This window comes from Vipera berus (assembly GCF_964194415.1).
Source record: "Vipera berus genome assembly, chromosome: 15".
NCBI lineage: Eukaryota > Metazoa > Chordata > Lepidosauria > Squamata > Viperidae > Vipera > Vipera berus.
Genome location: NC_138218.1, coordinates 9,324,073 through 9,342,891, shown reverse-complemented (window position 1 = coordinate 9,342,891; position 18,819 = coordinate 9,324,073). Strand labels below are relative to the sequence as shown.

At 45.7% G+C, this 18,819-nt stretch overlaps 1 protein-coding gene across 1 annotated transcript in view; it reads left to right on the top strand.

The window, feature by feature from the left end:
* Positions 1-18,819, top strand: part of DDX31 (DEAD-box helicase 31) — a 32,311-nt gene that overhangs the window by 11,571 nt on the left and 1,921 nt on the right. Inside the window, exons 15-19 of the mRNA XM_081339809.1 lie at positions 1,610-1,660; positions 3,181-3,320; positions 8,130-8,211; positions 11,721-11,832; positions 15,606-15,780. Of these exons, the coding sequence (XP_081195935.1) occupies positions 1,610-1,660; positions 3,181-3,320; positions 8,130-8,211; positions 11,721-11,832; positions 15,606-15,780 (560 nt within the window). The remainder of the gene's footprint in view (positions 1-1,609; positions 1,661-3,180; positions 3,321-8,129; positions 8,212-11,720; positions 11,833-15,605; positions 15,781-18,819) is intronic.

Sequence of the window (18,819 nt, the reverse complement as noted above, 5' to 3'; positions counted from 1 at the left end):
GCAAGGGTGAAAAAAATGGTCCTAAGTCGCCGAGGCAACTTCGGCAAACTGTCGTAAATCGAGGACTGGCTGCATAAGCTGTATAATGTTTGGGAGAGACGGTGCGTGGTCGTCTCTGGCTGAAACGCAGCCGGGGGGAGGCCACGTACCCCTCGGCCCACGGTGCACGAGCCTGGGAGTGGATGGGGTGGGGAGGCAGCTGGCCTCGACTGCACCAGCCGAGTTGAAAACCTTCCCCCCCCCACAAAACTCAGAGTGGTGGAAACGTTATAATGAGCATTGATATATTTGCATACTCATTAGGCCTTTGCACGGGCTTCTGCCTTGATCTGCTTAAACTAATAACCCTTTTTGGCAGGGTGCGGGTGTCATCAAGTGGACGGGGAGCAGGCTGTGCCAGGCGCTGCTGGCTGGAGCAAAGGCTCTCTTCGCCCCCCCCCCCCCCAGTCCGCTCCTTGAATTGGAACCCGGCATCTTGGCATAATGGCAGCTAATAAGATGAAGCGCCTGGTCAAACCCAATCCCCACCCCACCCCGATCTTTCGCAGAGCAGAAAGGAACTAGAGTGGGGGATAATGAAGTGGACGAGGACTTTTAGAGCAGAGAGGGAAGGAAGGAAGGAAAAAAGGGAAATAGGGAAGGAAGGAAGGAAGGAAGGAAGGAAGGAAGGAAGGAAGGAAGGAAGGAAGGAAGGAAGGAAGGAAGGAAGGAAAGGAAATAGGGAGGGAGGGAAGGAAGGAAGGAAAGGGAAATAGGGAAGGAAGGAAGGAAGGAAAAAAGGGAAAGGGAGGGAAGGAAGGAAGGAAGGAAAAAGGAAGGGAAGGAAGGAGAGGGAAGGAAGGAAGGAAAAAGGAATTGGGGAGGGAGGGAAGGAAGGAAGGAAAGGAAATAGGGAAGGAAGGAGAGGGAAGGAAGGAAGGAAAAAGGGAAATAGGGAGGGAAGGAAGGAAAAGAAATAGGGAAGGAAGGAGAGGGAGGGAGGGAAGGAAGGGAAATAGGAAAGGAGGGAAGGAAGGAGAGGGAGGGAAGGAAGGAGGGAAGGAGAGAGAGAAAGGAAGCTTTCCTGTCCAAAAAATTAGGGAATGTTCCTTCCCCTTGAGGTGCTTTCCACGAAGGAAGGAAGGAATGAAAAAAGAAAAAAATGAAGGGAGAGAGGGAAGGAAGGAAGGGAAGGGAGGAGGAAAGGAAAAGAAGGAAAATGGGGAGGGAAGGAAAGGAAAGAAGAAAGGAAGGGAAGGGGGACGGGAGGGAGGGAAGGAAGGAAAGGGTGGAAACCAACTTTTTTTCCCTCCAACCCAATTCTTACCAAGTTTTCTTCAACAAGGTTTATTGAGACAAAAAGGCCAAGTTTTCAAGAATCATAGCCACAGAATCCGTCCTTGTTTAGGACAAACACATTCATGAAGTATGTTCACGAAGAAGGAAACTTTCCGATTTTTTTTCTTCCCGCAAACTGGCAGATCTTTTTTCACCAAGATCAAAGGACTTCGGGGGAGTTGTTGTTGTTGTTTAAAAAAAACCAATGGCCTTTAGAATCACACACAAAAAAAGACATCGTTAGGCCAACAAGAGAGACTCTTTCTGATTTTATTTTATTTATTTTTAATAGGACGTTGCTGCTCGTGGTTTAGATCTGCCTCAAGTCACCTGGATTGTGCAGGTAAGCGGCCGCCTTTTGTGGCGCTGTCCCAATCTGGATTCTTCCATTTTTTTTAAAAAAAAAAATTATTTTGCGTATCTAATTTTTATTACGGATTTTTTTAAATTACAATAGTAGAATTGAATCCAGACCAAAAGAAAGATGAAATATTAGATATCATCACAGTGGAAGGCGCTTGCACTGCTTGAAACCTGCAATAAGCTGAAGGGAAGGGAAGAGGTGAAATGAGGTTGGGTAAAAGAGAAATACAGGCGTTCCTTGGCTTATCCCTGCAATGGAGTCCAAAAGGGGATCCCCCCTTCTTCTCCCTCTTTCTCTCCGTCCCTTTCTTTCCTTCCTTCCTTCTTTTCCCTTGCTCCGTCCCTCTCCCTTTTTCCTTCCCCACTTCCTTCCTTCCTTTTCCCTCTCTCTCTTCCTCCCTCTCTTTCCTTCCTTCCTTCTTTTCCCTTGCTCCGTCCCCCTCCCTTTTTCCTTCCCCACTTCCTTCCTTCCTTTTCCCTCTCTCTCTTCCTCCCTCCCTCTCTTTCCTTCCTTCCTTCTTTTCCCTTGCTCCGTCCCCCTCCCTTTTTCCTTCCCCACTTCCTTCCTTCCTTTTCCCTCTCTCTCTTCCTCCCTCCCTCTCTTTCCTTCCTTCCTTCTTTTCCCTTGCTCCGTCCCTCTCCCTTTTTCCTTCCCCACTTCCTTCCTTCCTTTTCCCTCTCTCTCTTCCTCCCTCCCTCTCTTTCCTTCCTTCCTTCTTTTCCCTTGCTCCGTCCCTCTCCCTTTTTCCTTCCCCACTTCCTTCCTTCCTTTTCCCTCTCTCTCTTCCTCCCTCCCTCTCTTTCCTTCCTTCCTTCTTTTCCCTTGCTCCGTCCCTCTCCCTTTTTCCTTCCCCACTTCCTTCCTTTTTCCCTCCCTCCCTCCCTCCCTCCCTCTCTTTCCCTCCTTCCTTTTTTTCCCTTGCTCCTTCCTCCATCCCTCTCCCTTTTTCCTTCACCGCTTCCTTCCTTCTTTTCCCTCGCTCCCTCCCTCCCTCTCTTCTTCCTCCCTCCGTTCTTTCCTTACTTCCTGGGACGCTGCAACCGTCCTAAACACTAGTCAGTTGCCAAGCTCTTGAATTTTTATCCCGTGACCCTGGCTGGGGGGGGGGAGACGGTGCAAGTGTGAAAAAAAGATGATAAGTCACTTTTTTCCATGCGGTCGTAACTGAACGGTCACAAAAACGCACGGTTGCAATTGGAGGACGGCCCGTAGTGATGCAATACGTTTTCATGTGTCCAAACAAACAAAAAAAATCCCGGTAGGCCTTAACAGCTTCTGATCCCCAATTTCTTTCTATTTCCTTTCTTTTTCTTCCCCCCCCCGCAAAAAAAAAAAAGGCTGCCGCAAGGGCTGTTTAGGGGGTTCATTTTTGAAAATGATCTCGGATGCTCTAATTAATCACTCGTGCAGTCTGCTAATTCATTCTCCAATTTAGCTCATGTTGTCATTTTTCTCCCCCCTACCCCCCGTGCGTTCCCCCCCCCCAATTCCTGGGGTAGTATAATCCACCAGCTTCGCTCGCTGAATACGTCCACCGAATCGGGAGAACAGCCCGAATTGGCAGCCCTGGAAACAGTCTGCTCATCCTTCTACCTTCAGAGGCCGAATATGTCAGCTTTCTGGCTTCGTACAAGATTAAGTGAGTCACACAAATCTTCTCTGCCTCCTCCTCCCCCCCCTTTCCTTTCCCCCCACCGGGTGTCAAAATCCGTGGCCAACTTTAGCTAATATAACAGCTGCAGCCCCACATCTTGTTAGAGAGAGAGAGAGAGAGAGAGAGAGAGAGAGAGAGAGAGAGAGAGAGAGAGAGAGAACAGTTATCATTTTGCAGGGTAAAACTCAAGTTGGATGAAAACTTCAGCGCGATTTTCTTTTTTTAAAAAAAAATGTTCTATGTTTCGTCCTGAGTAATGTACAAGCAGAAACAACCTGGAATATTAGAGAGCAACGAGAGAATTATCATCATGATCGTTATTATTTTTAAAAAGGAGAAGCGGAACAATGATGTTACTTGATTGCAGAAGAAATTAGAGGGTGGACTTTATTTATTTATTTATTTTTTTAAAAAATAAATCACTCCTTTATTATTGTTTATAAATAATTCAAGGGGTCTAACCCACCGAATGTTCGTCCCTTCCTCCTGTTTTCTCCACAATGAAGCTGTGAGGTGAGAAAGAGGGACTGACCCAAAGTCACCCAGGTAGCTTTCATGTCTTGAGGGACGACTAGAACTCACCATCGCCTGGTGATTGACTAGAACTCACTGTCTCCTGGCAATTGGCCCCAAAGTCACCCAGCCGGCTTTCATGCCTAAGGCAGGACTAGAACTCACGGTCTCCTAGTGATTGGCCCAAAGTCACCCAGTTGGCTTTCATGCCTAAGGCAGGACTAGAACTCACGGTCTCCTAGTGATTGGCCCCAAAGTCACCCAGTTGGCTTTCATGGCTAAGGCAGGACTAGAACTCACGGTCTCCTAGTGATTGGCCCCAAAGTCACCCAGTTGGCTTTCATGGCTAAGGCAGGACTAGAACTCACGGTCTCCTAGTGATTGGCCCCAAAGTCACCCAGCCAGCTTTCAACACTGGCAGAGCAAGCCAGTGTATATAAACAGGGAGCAATCTCCGCTCCCTTCTAGCACTGATGACGTTACCTAGTCGGGCAATAAAACGTCTGCAAGAAAACCACCCAGCTCAGAGAGCACCAAGGACCCCCACGGTTCAACCCTGAGGCTACAAATGTTCTATTCATGCCTAAATATTTATCCCTGAAGAAAAAAGGCTTTCTCTCCTTGGAACATCCCGCTCTTTTTTTTGTTTTTGCTCTCCTTAAGCTTTGCCACCCAAGGAATTTTGCCGGCTGTTTCGTCGCAGTTTCTAAGGACAGCGAAAGGGCTGTGAAACTCCGCTTCACAACCCCTTTTTGTTTTTTGTTATTTTTGCTTTCAGGACAGAAAGATTTTTGTTGTTTTTCTTTGCTTCTTCTTTTTTTCCTTTTTTTTTCGAGAGGCGCTCGAGCCATCTGCAAAATTAGCTTATCTATCTGTGTGCATGTTACGCAGGCAGTCAGGGACCGGGAATATATGGATATAACGGATTGCAGATCAGATCTGGAGAGACAGTTTCACGCCTGGGGCACGGCGTGGCGTCAGATCTAATTGCCCTTTCTGTTCGTAAATGGAGCCGTGTGGAAATTTATCCTGACAAATTCAGTGTGGCAAACGAGGCAGAAAGAACGCCATGTGCCGGTCGGGTCGTGGCGCACCGGTTGGTGTGTTTAGAGAGCGAAGCCGGTCGGTTTGATTTTTTTTGTGTGTTTTTGGGGGTTGGTTTTTTTTTTTTTAAATCATTGATCACTTCCTTTGTTCCCTGTCTCTTTAACGGGCCAAGTGGAACGAACAAGTGGGAATAAGCAGAGATGTTCATGGCAATTTGGAGCACTTTTCAAGAGGGGGTCATTTTTTTTCTCCCTCCCTCCCCTCCCTCCCTCTCTCTCTCTCTCTCTCTCTCTCTTTTGATGTGTTACTTTGTCGTTTTGGGAGTTCCGGGCAGTTGAACATGACGAAAACACGATCCCCCAAGCTGTCGCTATTTTATCTTGGTAGGCCGAAATTCTTCCTAGGCGGAGATCGCCTCCTTTTATTTGCTTAAAGTATTGCTGTGCTCAACTTTTGGCACAGTCCGAAAAACATCCCATAATAGCTTCTGTGGGAAGGTTTGCCACCTCAAGGAGAGAGGCGAGGGGAGGAAAGAGGAAAAGTAACATGTTAGGAACCACTTCTTGGTTCAGACTATGTTTTTGAACCATAACTAGCTCCGTACTGGATGAGACATCTTAACAACCACAACAACAACAAAATACAAAGACCTACAAATAGAAATAGAAAGACTGGGGCAAAGGCAAGCAAGGGTGGCACCAATAGTCATAGGCGCCTTGGGTGCAATCCCAAAACAACTGGAGCACCACTTGGACACCATCATTGGCATTGACAAATTCACTATTAGTCAATTGCAAAAGGCGGCCTTTAATAAATAATAATAATAATAGGAACGGCTTCCATCCTGCGACAATATCTATAATACCATCAAACATCCACATCTGCCTATCCCAGGTCCTTGGTAAGGACTCGATAGGTAGACCAAAATGCCAAATCCAGTCTGAACATCTGGCTGACTGCGATGATTAATAATAATAATGATGATGATGATGATGATGATGATGATGATGATGATGATGATATAATGTCCAGAATAACAATGTTGGAAGGGACCTTGGAGGTCATTTAGTCCAATCCCCTGCACAGGGAGGAAACCCTATACCATTTCAGACAAATGGCTGTCCAGTCTCTTCTTAAAGACTTCCAGTGTTGGAGCATTCACATCCACATCTTTACATTGGGAAATGGATCGGTTTAATATTGGCCCCCGAGAATGCCCCGTTATTGGCTTGTTTGCATGATTTTGTGGATTACAGGAAAACGAAAGAGGAAATGCCAGAGACACGCCAGGAAAAATAATAATAATAATAATAATAATCAGGCTAAATTACATAAGTTGAGGACTATCTATAGTCCACTTGTGCCCAATTTACAGAGGCCTCCAACAGAGGCAAATGGAACTGTGGCTGAGGGCCAGATAGGATTTGTTGCTTAATTTAGACATCAGCTCTCTTCAAATTATTTATTTGCAATCATTCTAGCATTAGAGACAGCAACTGCCTTTGGGGAGGAAAAAAGATTGTGTATTTCTTAATATTTGGCCCAAGATCTCCGGTCCTTTCGCCGCGGCCTCAAAACACTCCTTTTCCACCTGGCTGACCTGGACTGACAGGCATTTTAATTATGTTTACAATTTTTAATTTATTTTTAATTTTTAATTTTAATTTATTGCACAGATGACTTTAATTTTAATTTTATCTTAATTTCTGTTATATGTTATTGTTGTTAGCCGCCCTGAGTCCTTCGGGAGATAGGGCGGGATATAAGTCCCATAAATAAATAAATAAATAAATAAATAAATAAATAAATAAATAAATAAATAAATAAATAAATAAATAAATAAATAAATAAATAATAAATAAAATTTCAATATCCCTGCATTTTGTTTTGTTTGGGGTTTCATTTTTTTTGGGTGAGTCCTTTTGTGGGTGTGATGGGGTATTTCTTCTGCAGCGCTTCCAAAGAAGAAATGCGTGAGAAAAATCAAAGGAGCGTGCTGATGCTGTCGTGTGTGTGTGTGTGTGTGTGTGTGTGTTTCTGCGTGTTTCGCACCCCTCTTTCTTGGTACCTTTAAGTGAGACTTAGAAGTAGCATGAAACGCCGACGGTTTGCAGAGTGACAGCGTTGTCATTCAAACAACGCCAGTCGCGAGGCAGGCAGTTTGTCCCACCCTAGTTTTGTTTTGCAAGGACTTTATCAGAAGTGAGAGAGAGAGAATGCCCATCAGGGCCCACGTTGTGTGGTGGCATGAGCGCACCTGTGCCCACAGGTGTTCTCCCGCTTGGGTGACTTTGGGCCAATCGCCAGGTGCCCCAGAGTTCAAGTCCTGTCTTAGAGATGAAAGCCAGCTGGGTGACTTCGGACCACACCAACATGCTTTTTTTGGAAATATTATCAAACTTAGCATTTTTTAAATAGGCTTTATCCCCAAGCAAACTTGTGAGAGGGGAGGGGGGGAAGAAAACCCCAAAGAAAATCAGTTTAATTTGTGGTATTGCAGATTCTGTCACCAAATTCGAATCTGCACAGATTCTCATTCAGAACTGACGTTACCCTTCTTGGATTTGATCTAAGAAGTGAAGAAAATGGGTGATTCGTGAAAACCTAAAGGGAAAAAAAAAACCCACAACATCTGCCTAGATTTTTAATCTGGAGAATTGTGACCGAAGATTTCACTGTCGTTTATTATTGTGGTTTCTTCCTTCCTTCCTTCCTTCCTTCCTTCCTTCCTTCCTTCCTTCCTTCCTTCCTTCCTTCCTTCCTTCCTTCTTTCCTTCCTTCCTTCCTTCCTTTCTTTCTTTCTTTCTTTCTTTCTTTCTTTTTCCTTCCTTCCTTCCTTCCTTCCTTCCTTCCTTCCTTCCTTCCTTCCCTCCCTTTTCTTTCTTTTTCTTTCTTTCTTTCTTTCTTTCTTTCTTTCTTTCTTTCTTTCTTTCTTTCTTTCTTTCTTTTTTTCTTCCTTCCTTCCTTCCTTCCTTCCTTCCTTCCTTCCTTCCCTCCCTTTTCTTTCTTTCTTTCTTTCTTTCTTTCTTTCTTTCTTTCTTTCTTTCTTTCTTTCTTTCTTTCTTTCTTTCTTTCTTTTTCTTTCTTTCTTTTTCCTTCCTTCCTTCCTTCCTTCCTTCCTTCCTTCCTTCCTTCCTTCCTTCCTTCCTCTTTCTTTCTTTCTTTCTTTCTTTCTTTCTTTCTTTCTTTCTTTCTTTCTTATTTATTTATTTATTTATTTATTTATTTTTCCAGCGTTGCAGAGATAAAAATGGAACAGATTTTGTCTCACTTAATGAAAGATGACCGTTTCAAAGGAAACCAAGGGAGATATCAGGTCAGTTCTTCTCAAAGGCGCCGTTCCTTTCTCCTTCTGATTTTATCCCAGTTTCCTCGTTCTATTATTATTATTATTATTATTGTTGTTGTTTTGTTGTTGTTGTTGTTGTTATTATTATTATTATTATTATTTTATTATTTTATTATTATTATTATTTGCAAGAGCAAAAGACTTGACTTGTGAGTTGCACCCAGTTTTACGATCTTTTTTGCCCACCGTTGTTAAGCAAACTGTGTCCCAGGCCATCTGGGAAGGTGACAGACGTCAGTTATACGATCATAAGTCTACGCCGAGCGCCCAAACTTTGATCCCATGACCATGGGGATGCTGCAATGGTTATAAGTGTGGGGATCAGTCATGAGCCACTTTTTCCAGCGCTGGTGTAAACTTCAGACAGTTGCTAAACCAATGGTTGTGAGTCAAGGAAACGATACAGACTCTCCGGCACATGCAGGGACTAGTATGACCTCCAAGGTCCCTTCCAAGCCTGTTATTTTCTGATTCTTGTTCTCTTAAGGACTACCTGTAATTTAAGGGGCTTGGTGGGGAAAGACACTTTTGAAGTTACAGAATAACAGAGTAGGAAGGGACCTTAGAGGTCTTCTAGTCCAGCCCCTCTGTACAAGCAGGAAACCCTATATAACATTTCAGACAAGTGGCTGTCCGGTTTCTTCTTAAAAACTTCCAGTGTTGGAGCATTCACAGCTTCTGGAGGCAGGTTGTTCCACTGGTTAATTGTTCTGACTGTCAGGAAGATTCTCCTTAGTTCCAGGTTGCTTCTCTCCTTGACGAGTTTCCATCCGTTGCTTCTTGTCCTGCCTTCAGGGGCTTTGGAGGATTGCTTGACACCCCCCCCCCCCCTCTTCTTTGGGGAAGCCCCTCAAATATTGGAACACGGGAATGCTTGGGCTGTCAAACTGGAATTGTTTTGTTTGCTTTGAAACCACCAACCCAAACCTGGTTTGGGAGGGGGTGTGTGGAAATCTCCTTTCCCCCCCCCCTCCGTTTAATCTTGATCTCTCCAAAATAAATTCCTCAAGTCAGGAAGCTGGAAAAGAGCCGAGAAGAGCGTCCTTTAGACGTGGAGGAAACGAGGTGCAGGGGAAAGGTCCCCGTTTGGTCCCCATTTGATTCCTGGTGCTTTTAGTTGGTGGCCCCCCAGCCCCAAATTTCTCTTCCTGCCTGCAGGCCCGGCTGTCATTTCCGTGCTCGGAGGCCCCAAAATAACCCAGATATGAAGGCATGCAGGGCAAGTGGAAATGAAGTGGTGTGGTCTTCTACGGTTTGAGCTTGGAGAGGATAACGTGGGAGGCAAGAAGTGAAGAGCTCTGATGGGTTGTTCAAAGCTTACAAAACTTCATGGAACTTATTAGGGAGATGGAGATGGATGGATGGACGGAGCTATGTGTGAATGTTCCAGGATGCTTCTTCGCTCGATTTGTTAGTGGAGAAGGGCTCAAAAGATGGCACCTTGGCAGTTGACTTGTCTTTTTATCTCTTTCTTTCTTTCTTTCTTTCTTTCTTTCTTTCTTTCTTTCTTTCTTTCTTTCTTTCTTTCTTTCTTTCTTTCTTTCTTTCTTTCTCCCTTCCCTTCTCTCTCCCTTTCTTTTCTTTCTTTCTTTCTTTCTTTCTTTCTTTCTTTCTTTCTTTCTTTCTTTCTTTCTTTCCTTCCTTCCTTCCTTCCTTCCTTCCTTCCTTCCTTCCTTTTTCTTTCTTTCTCCCCTTCCCTTCCCTCCTTCTCTCCCTCCCTCCCTCTCTCCCTCTCTTTCTTTCTTTTTCCTTCCTCCCTCCCTTCCTTCCTTCCTTCCTCTTTCTTTCTTTCTTTCTTTCTTTCTTTCTTTCTTTCTTTCCTTCCTTCCTTCCTTCCTTCCTTCCTTCCTTCCTTTCTTTTTCTCCCTTCCCTTCCCCCTCCCTCCCTCCCTCCCTTTCTTTCTTTCTTTCTTTCTTTCTTTCTTTCTTTCTTTTCCTTCCTTCCTTCCTTCCTTCCTTCCTTCCTTCCTTCCTTCCTTCCTTCCTTCCTTCTTTCCTTCCTTTCTTTCTCTCTTTCTCTCTCTCCCTTCCTTCCTCTTTTTTTCTTTCTTTCTTTCTTTCTTTCTTTCTTTCTTTCTTTCTTTCTTCCTTCCTTCCTTCCTTCCTTCCTTCCTTCCTTCCTTCCTTCCTTCCTTCCTTCCTTCCTTCTTTCTTTCTTTCTTTCTTTCTTTCTTTCTTTCTTTCTTTCTTTCTTTCTTTCTTTCTTTCTTTCTTTCTTTCTTTCTCCTTCTCTCCCTCTCTTTTTTTTCCTGGAGAAAGGAAGAAGCAATACCTCATTTTGAAACCTAAAAGATAGGAAGCTCGGGCCTAGGAGAAAGCGGGTAGTGAGAAGTCCTTTGTAATATATTGCCATATTATTACTAAATCCCCAGACAGTCTCGGCATAGCTCAAGTCACCTGTCACTTAAATTTGAGGTCCCTTTAATTTTCTCCTGGAATTCGCGCTGGGCTGTCTTTAAATTAAGGCCTTTATTGGAAGCCTGAAATCTTTTCTTGCTTCCCTGGCGCCGGCGTCTATTCTGAGCTCGGTTACAGAAAAGTATACAATAACCATCAGTGGGATTTGGAGAGGTGTGAGGCTGTGTTTATTTAACACTCGGGGGGGATTTTTCGAGTTTATTTGGTCCTCACTGCCCGCTTTCAATAATGCTTTGACAACCGGTCTGCCCTTCTCATTAATTTTAAACAGTTAAAACACGGGGAAACGGAGGGGCGGGAAGGGAAAAAAAAAAGTTTTTCATTATTAAAGTGCTTTACTTTTTAATAACAGAGGATTCTGGACGTCGGGGGAAAGGGCAGCTTCGCTTAATTTCACATTCATATTAAAACACACACACACACACGCACACACACCGGGAAGGAAGGTGACACTGTGTGCAACCCAACAGGTCTTAGGAAAAAAAGAAGAAGAAGAAAAAAGCTGGATTGACAAATGCAGGAGCATCGGGGAGCGAGGAAGGAGGGGGAATGTCTTAGTATTTTGCCAAGACGGGTTTTAAAAATCAGTTTTTAAATACGATTTGTGCATCGCTTTCCTTTAAAAATGCAGAAAGGCTACGCAAATGTGAATATCGGTGGGACATGGCTTCTCCTGTGGTCCATTTTTATTCCCCCCAAGGGAATCCAAGGGGCATTTCTTTTTTGATATCGCAGCAACCTCACAAAATAGTCCAGATGCAAGGGAAGAAAAGAGAGAGAGAGGAAATGTTTAGTTTCGGCTTAGCGTGATATGGGACTCAGCTACCATAGTTTATCCATCGTGGTTTTGCTGTGTGCAAAGGTGTCTTAAGTGCGGCCTGTGGTATTCCGGTCCACAAACCAGGATTCCCACCAACTTGGAGAGATTGATTAGATTAGATTACATATTAGATAACCGTGATGGTCATTCTTTTTACTCTGGGCACAACGGCATGTTTTGAAATCTCTTCGGCTGACCCTCCGAGCTTCAATTCCCCCCCCTCTTCTTTCCTGTTTAGAAAAGCCAGCAGGGAGAGATCCAGGAAATGCACCGAAGGGCCACCGTGATGCAGACCGAATTTGAGGATTTTGTCCACTCCAGCGCTAAAACCCTCCGATGGGGCAAAAAAGGTCAGGAGTTTCCTTCCCTGACTTTACGAGCGCCGGCGTTTCTGGTTTCAAGGGTTAGGGAAGAGGAACTTTTAATAATTTTATTTTTTTTTAGTGGAAAGCGCGTCAGATAGCGCTTAACTTTCAACCATTCAAAGCTAACGATGGTGCTGGCCGTTTTTCACACTTAACAACCATTGCAGCATTTCCTCACACACACACATACAGTCACGTGATAAAAATTCAGCCGCTTGGCAACTGACACACATTTACGACGGTCGCAGCGTCCCGGTCTCACGGGATCCCCCTTTTGTGACCTTCTGACAGGCAAAGTCATTGAGGGGAGGGGGGGGGGGGGAGAAAGCCAGATTCACTTAATTATCTTAACAACTGCAGTGGTTGACTTAATTAACCCGTGGCGAGAAAGGTCGTGAAATGGGGCAAAAGTCGCTGAACCATCGTCTCGCTTAGCGACCTAAATTTTGGGGCTGTAACTCAAGGACTGCCTGTGCTAGAGTTTCCTGAGCAGGCGGTGCCGCACGCCAGAGATAACGTCCAGCTAGCCAATGAAAGAACTTGCTCCAAAACCCAAGACGTTTGAACCTCCGGTTCATACGGGCGTAAGGTACGCCGGGCTAAAGAGGTTGCGTGGCTTAACGAGGCGGAGCAGGAAGTGGCATTCGGAGCAGAACGGAAGCGTCGCGTCTTTCTGCCCAGCAGCGTTTCTGGCAATGAGACACTGGCGCCGGCAAATGCAGGAGACGGGCTTCTCCACGACCAGGCCCGTATTGGCATCTGCAGTTTCCACCGTTGAGGCTCCCGTAAACACAGATGGAAGTGGCTTTCCCGTGCCAGCCTTTCGAGGACTTCCAGGAGAACGCCCCCACGTTTTCCGATGAATGCTTGTCTAGTTCCTACCTTTCATTCCCCCTCCTGGGTTTTGTTGTTGTTGTTGTTGTTGCCAAGCTGCCCCCTCCCTCCCTCCCTCTCTTCCCCTCCCCCTCTCACTTGGTGCCCCTCTCTTTGGACACGTGTCCTATCCATGCCCCCTCTCCAACTGGCATCCGCCAGCCACCCTTCTCCAGCCCAGCCGAGAACGGTGAATAATTGACGCTGCAGCTGGGCTCTGGGCGGATGGCAAACCCCCCCCCCCCAAATGGAAACAGCGCCAAAGAGTCAGCGTTTCCTCGGCTCTCCTTTTCCAATTCCCCCACCTTGGCGGTCTTGACCTGTTCGGTGTGGACGGTGGATGGTGGATCAGGGGGGCCCCCTTGGCAGACTTTTAATCTGGGGGCGAATGAGATTTTGGGGAGGTGGGGGAAGGGGAGAGAAGGAAAGGAAGAGAACGAGAGGGGAAAAGATGGGAAGGAAGGAAGGAGGGAGGGAAGGAAGGAAGGGAAAAGAAAGAGGTGGATAGAAGAAGGTCCTAAGGAAGGAAGAAGAAAAAAAGATTCTGACGAAGGAAGGAGAAAGAACGAAAAGATAGAAAAAGTTTTGGAAGGAAGGAGAGAGAGAGAGAGAGAGAGAGAGAGAGAGAGAGAGAGAGAGAGAGAGAGAGAGAGAAAAGATGGATAGAAAATGATTGTGACAGAGGAAGGAATGGAGCTTTTTTCTCCTAATCAGTGTGGACTGGAAACTTACCTTGAGTGCTCTTTCAGTGGAAGCAATGGCTGCTTTCAAAACCCAGTCCTAAAATCCACTCCTATTTCAAAACCTTCTTTTCCCCTCTCATCAGTGTGGACTAGAAACTTGCCTTGGCAGCTGTTTCAAAGGCTTCGAGACAGGCACGTGTGCCAGCGACGTCGTTTGACTCCAAAGACCTGAGTGGGCATCTGGGAGTCTTGCTTCCTGCCCTTCCCTCCCCTCCCCTCCCCTCCCCCCCTGCTAAAAATAAAACGGAGGATAGGAAATGAGAGGAGGGGGCCGCCACCCTTGGTTATTCCCTCATTGATTGGGAAATGGCGTTCACTTTGCTTAGCAAACAGAGTGTTCGGAGATTCCCCCAAGTTCTTCTGCAGACTGAGCCTGCTAAAATGACATTTTTATTACTGTTCGTAAAGCACAATCTCCTGCCACACAGAGATTTAGGCTTAAGCTCTGCGCAAATAAACCGGTGTTCCGACTCAGGAAGGAAGGAAGGAAGGAAGGAAGGAAGGAAGGAAGGAAGGAAGGAAGGAAGGGCAGAAAGAGGTGGGTTGGGGGGGTGTTGGGAAACTGGGCAGGGGCCAGCTGTGGGCAGCCTCAAGGGCCGAGCAACGTCCACCACACCACCGAGGGTCTTTTCTCCAAGAATTCAGGATTTTCAGACCGTTTGCAGCCCTGGGCATTCAAGATATGACTCGGTCGGAGAAGAGGGTCCTCAGCTTACAACCACAACGGAGTCCCAACAGGAGACCCTCTACCATTTCAGACCAATGGGTTGTCCAGTCTCTTCTTGAAAACCTCCAGGGATGGAGCACCCACAAACTTCTGGAGGCAAGGAGTTCCACTGGTCGATTGTTCTCCCTGTCAGGAAATTCCTCCTTAATCCCAGGCTGGGTCTCCCTTTAAGCAAGAAGCCACCTTGACTTTCCCAGCCTGCCCCGTGCAGGCCTGGCGAGACCGGATCCTGGTTTCCTCAGATGGAGAACTTCACCCTGGGCTCCGCGTCAGTCCAAGGCAGGGCGAACGATAGATCAATCGGCAGATGCGACAAGCGACTTTGAACTTCCCAAAGACGCCCTTCAGAGTGGATTTCCTTAGTGGTTTCTTTCCCCCCCCCCTTAAGTTTCACTTCTCATCTGTGAAGCTTCTTCAGTTCCGACTGTTAAAAGTGAAAAGGCTTCTTGGATGAGAAAAGGAGAGAGAAAAAAGCTAAGAAACTCCGGTTGCCTTTTTTATTATTAATTTTTTAATAACAAATTTTATTATTTAAAACTTTGGACAAGGTGTTAACGGTCTGACAATCCTCCTTGTCTGGTCAAGGAGAGAAGCAACCTAGAACTAAGGAGAAGCTTCCTGATAGTAGTCAGAACAATTAACCAGTGGAACTACCTGCCTCCAGAAGCGGTGAATGCTCCAACACTGGAAGTTTTTTAAGAAGAGACTGGACAGCCATTTGCCTGAAATAGTATAGGGTTTCCTGCCTTAGCAGGGGGTTGGACTAGATGACCTCCAAGGTCCCTTCCAACTACTACTTCTTCTTCTTCTTCTTCTTCTTCTTCTTATTATTATTATTATTATTATTATTATTATTATTATTATTATTATTATTATGTTTAATATACATATATACACGTTTATGTACATATCATTTATATACAGTTATAGAATATTCAATCTTATCAACCACCTTATTCTGGTAATATGTGAAATCAGCATCCTGTGTGTTTCTGTTTGTGACCTTCCTTTCTGTTCCCACCATGAGTAAAACTTATTCCAAATTTTGTAGCAATCTGACTGGTCTTTATTTTTAATTTCCAAAGTTAACTTGTCCATTTCTGCGCACGCCCACATTTTACTTATCACTTCACTCTCTTCCGGTATTTCACTGTTTTTCCATTCCTGGGCAAACGTCATTCTCGCTGCTGTGATGATATGTATTATTAAATGTAACTCTTCTTTGCTGTGTTTCTCTTTTGTTATGCCAAGCAGGAAAAATTCTGGTCTACATTTGACTCTCCGTCCTAATATTTCCTCTAGCCATGTTCAAATCCTGGTTGCCTTTTGAAAAGCACCTTTGGTATAACTGTGACGATCCCCGTAGATATTTAGCAGCTTTGGGATGTCTTCATTGGCCCCTTCTTGTCTTCCAGCCCTGCAGTCCTTCATTCGCTCGTACGCCACCTACCCCGCCAACCTCAAGCCCATCTTCCACATCCGGGCTCTGCACCTGGGTCACGTGGCCAAGAGTTTTGGGCTCCGCGACGCTCCCGGGAATCTTGGCGCTGCTGCTGCTGGAGCCTCGCGCCAGGGAAAGAAGCAGAAAAGGTAAAAATGCAAAATAATTTCGTTTCCAGGCCCAGATTCGAAGCAACGTTGGGCACCAAGCGTGGGGAGGAGACAACATCCCTTGAGGAGAAAGTTCATTTTTCATGGTTTTTCTCCATCCAGGAAAGGAGAGGAAATCCCTTTCCTTGGACAGAGATTTCAGAGACGTGAGTCTTCCTTCCTTAAAAGGGGAGGTGGACATGAGGCAACGCTGAGTGGTTTACAGTCTTTTATTTAATTATTATATTTATACGCTGCCCAGATCTCTCGCGCGCAACCCTGGGCATCTTACAGTCCAATGAAACAATCTTTATTTTATTTTACCCATTTATTTATTAAATTTATATGTCAGCCAGTTCGCCGTCACACCATGCTCGGCGTCTTGCAATCCGATAATATTATTTTATTTATTGATTTTAAATGTATTTTAAATGGATATGCTACCCAGATCACTGCCACGCAACTCTGGGCGTATTACAGTCCGATAAACAATATTACTTTTTTTTTTACTTATTAAATTTATATGCCAGCCAGTTCGCTGTTACACCATGCTCAGTGCCTTACAATCCGATAAACAGTATGATGATTATTTTTTACTTATTAAATTTACATGCCTGCCAGTTTGCTGTTACACCATGCCCAGTGTCTTACAGTCCTGTAAAACAATCTTTATTTTATTTTACCTATTTATTTATCCAATTTTATATGCCGCCCAACTCATGATCCAGTGTCCCCGGCTGGCTTAACCAGGTGGTAAAAGATTTAAAAAACGTGAAAACATCAGGCCTCAAAAGTTCCAACCTTAAAAATTCACCTCAACCTTAAAATTCAACCTGATCAAAGATTAAAAGAGTCAAGACAATAAGTGTTTGGGGGGATTTCCCCCCCCTTGTGCTGACAAAGCTGATCGGGAGACCCCAGGGTCCCGCAAAGACAGCCCCTCCTAATCCAAACTCCCCCTCCCCCCCTTTTTTTTTTGACAAGGAGCAGAAACGGGGTGGGGGCTGACAGTTCTGCCTCTTTGAACCAAATTAAGTGAGATGGGGTGTGTGCGTGCGGAGAGGGAGGGCTGTAGGAGAGGGGAGTCTCTGGGTATTGTCCTCTCCAGAACCCGCTAGGGACTTCCCCCCCCTGTGTTTTTGGGGGGACTGTTGACCCTCACCAGCAGATGGGCAGCACGACAAGCGAACAGGGGTGGGTGGGTTTAAAAAGAGCTTTATTGAGTGAATAGTAGCCTGATTAGCCGACAAAGAACATGTAAGATGGGATGGGGGCCGCTTTTGAAGTTACGGTGACCCAGCGGGGAGTGGATTGACTGACACTGAAAGTCTCTTCGGATTACAGGCAGACAATGTTTTCCTCTGTTCCTGCAAGCTTGTTATTCTCTTACATTCCCTTTCCCTACACTCTCAAGGGCCTAGCAGAAAAGCAGGGGACACCGATACCAAACACGCCCGTGTTTCGCACTCCCGTAGGAGAATAAAGCTTTCTCACTTTCGTTTCCAGAAATCCGGGTCTGGTCTTCCCGCTAGGGTGAGCCACAAATGCTCTCCTTTAAAATGAATATGTTTCACATCTTTAAAAGAAACACCCTGGATAAATTTATCAGTCGCTTGAGACCGCCGCCGGTAAGGCAGCACTTGGAATATTGTGACCAATTCGGGTCACCGTGATTCAGGAAAGAAGGGAGAGATCAGAATAACAGAACTGTTACAGACCGTAAGAGGTCCCTAACAGAGCCTGACAAAAGAGACCTTGGAGGTCTTCTAGTCCAGCCCCCTGCTCAGACAGGATAGCCTAAACCATTCCAGACAAACCGTTGTTCATTCTTAACAACCTCCAGTGTTAAGAGCCCCCACAACTTCTGAAGGCCAGGTCCTTGGCGCTCTCCGAGCCAGGTGGTTTTCTTGCAGACGTTTCGTTACCCGACTAGGTAACGTCATCAGTGCTAGAAGGGGAGTGGGTTTTGTGGAGTGGAGGAGAAGGAGAAGGGAGGAGGAAGAGGAGGAGGAAGAGGACTGCAGGGTCCTTGGTGCTGTCTGAGCTTGGTGTTCTTCTTGCAGACATTTCGTTACCAAACTAGGTAGCACCACCAGTGTATCTAGAAAGAGTGCAGAGAAGAGCAGGAAAGACTGATCAGGAGTATGGGGGCTAAATGGTACAATGAACGGTTGCGGGAAATGGGTAAAAGGACTAGAGGTGCCGTGATAGCAGTCTTCCGATATTTGAGGGGCTGCCACAGAGAAGGTAGAGGACAGGAAGGCCTGGAGGAACATTGTCCATAGGGTCGCGATGGGTCGGACACGACTTCGCAACTAACAACACAGAGAAGAGGGGGTCAAGCTATCCTCCAAAGCCCCTGAAGGCAGGAGAAGAAGCGACGGATGGAAACCAATCAAAGAGGAAAGCAACCTAGAACTAAGGAGAAAATTTCTTGACAATGAGAACAGTTAACCAGTGGAACTGCTTGCCACCGGAAGTTGTGGGTGCTCCATCACTGGGAATGGGATTTGTCCGGAATGGGATAGGGTCTCCTGCTTGAGCAGGGGGTTGGACTAGATGACCTCCAAGGTGTCCCTCCCAACCCTATTATTCTAGGTTCTAACCTGGTCACTGATGCTCCAAAGCCACCTTCCCCCCTCACAGCCCAGAGTTGCAGCTGAATCTTCTCCTCCTCCTGGCATAGCCGTTGCCGATGGCTCAGGAGTGGCTGGGCTGCCAATTTTCTTGTGGCATTTAAGGGGCCTTAATATCACTTAATTAGAGGCAGGAAGAGCTGGAATCGTTCCCAGGAGGAGGGTCGGGGTTTTTTTCCCCTCCCCCTCCCCTTTCTGTGCAGCAAACCAGACCGATGCTGCCCTACATAAAAGTTCTATCTCCCCCTTTTTAAAAAAAAATATATAAAAAAACTGTCGGGGCTAGTCTTCGATCGAAAAATCAATAAATAAAACTTTTTGGTGGACTTTTCAGAGAATCCAAGGCTGGTGGCCTTGGTGAAGGAAATAAACGAAGCCTTTTCTGCTGGAAACCTAAATCCTC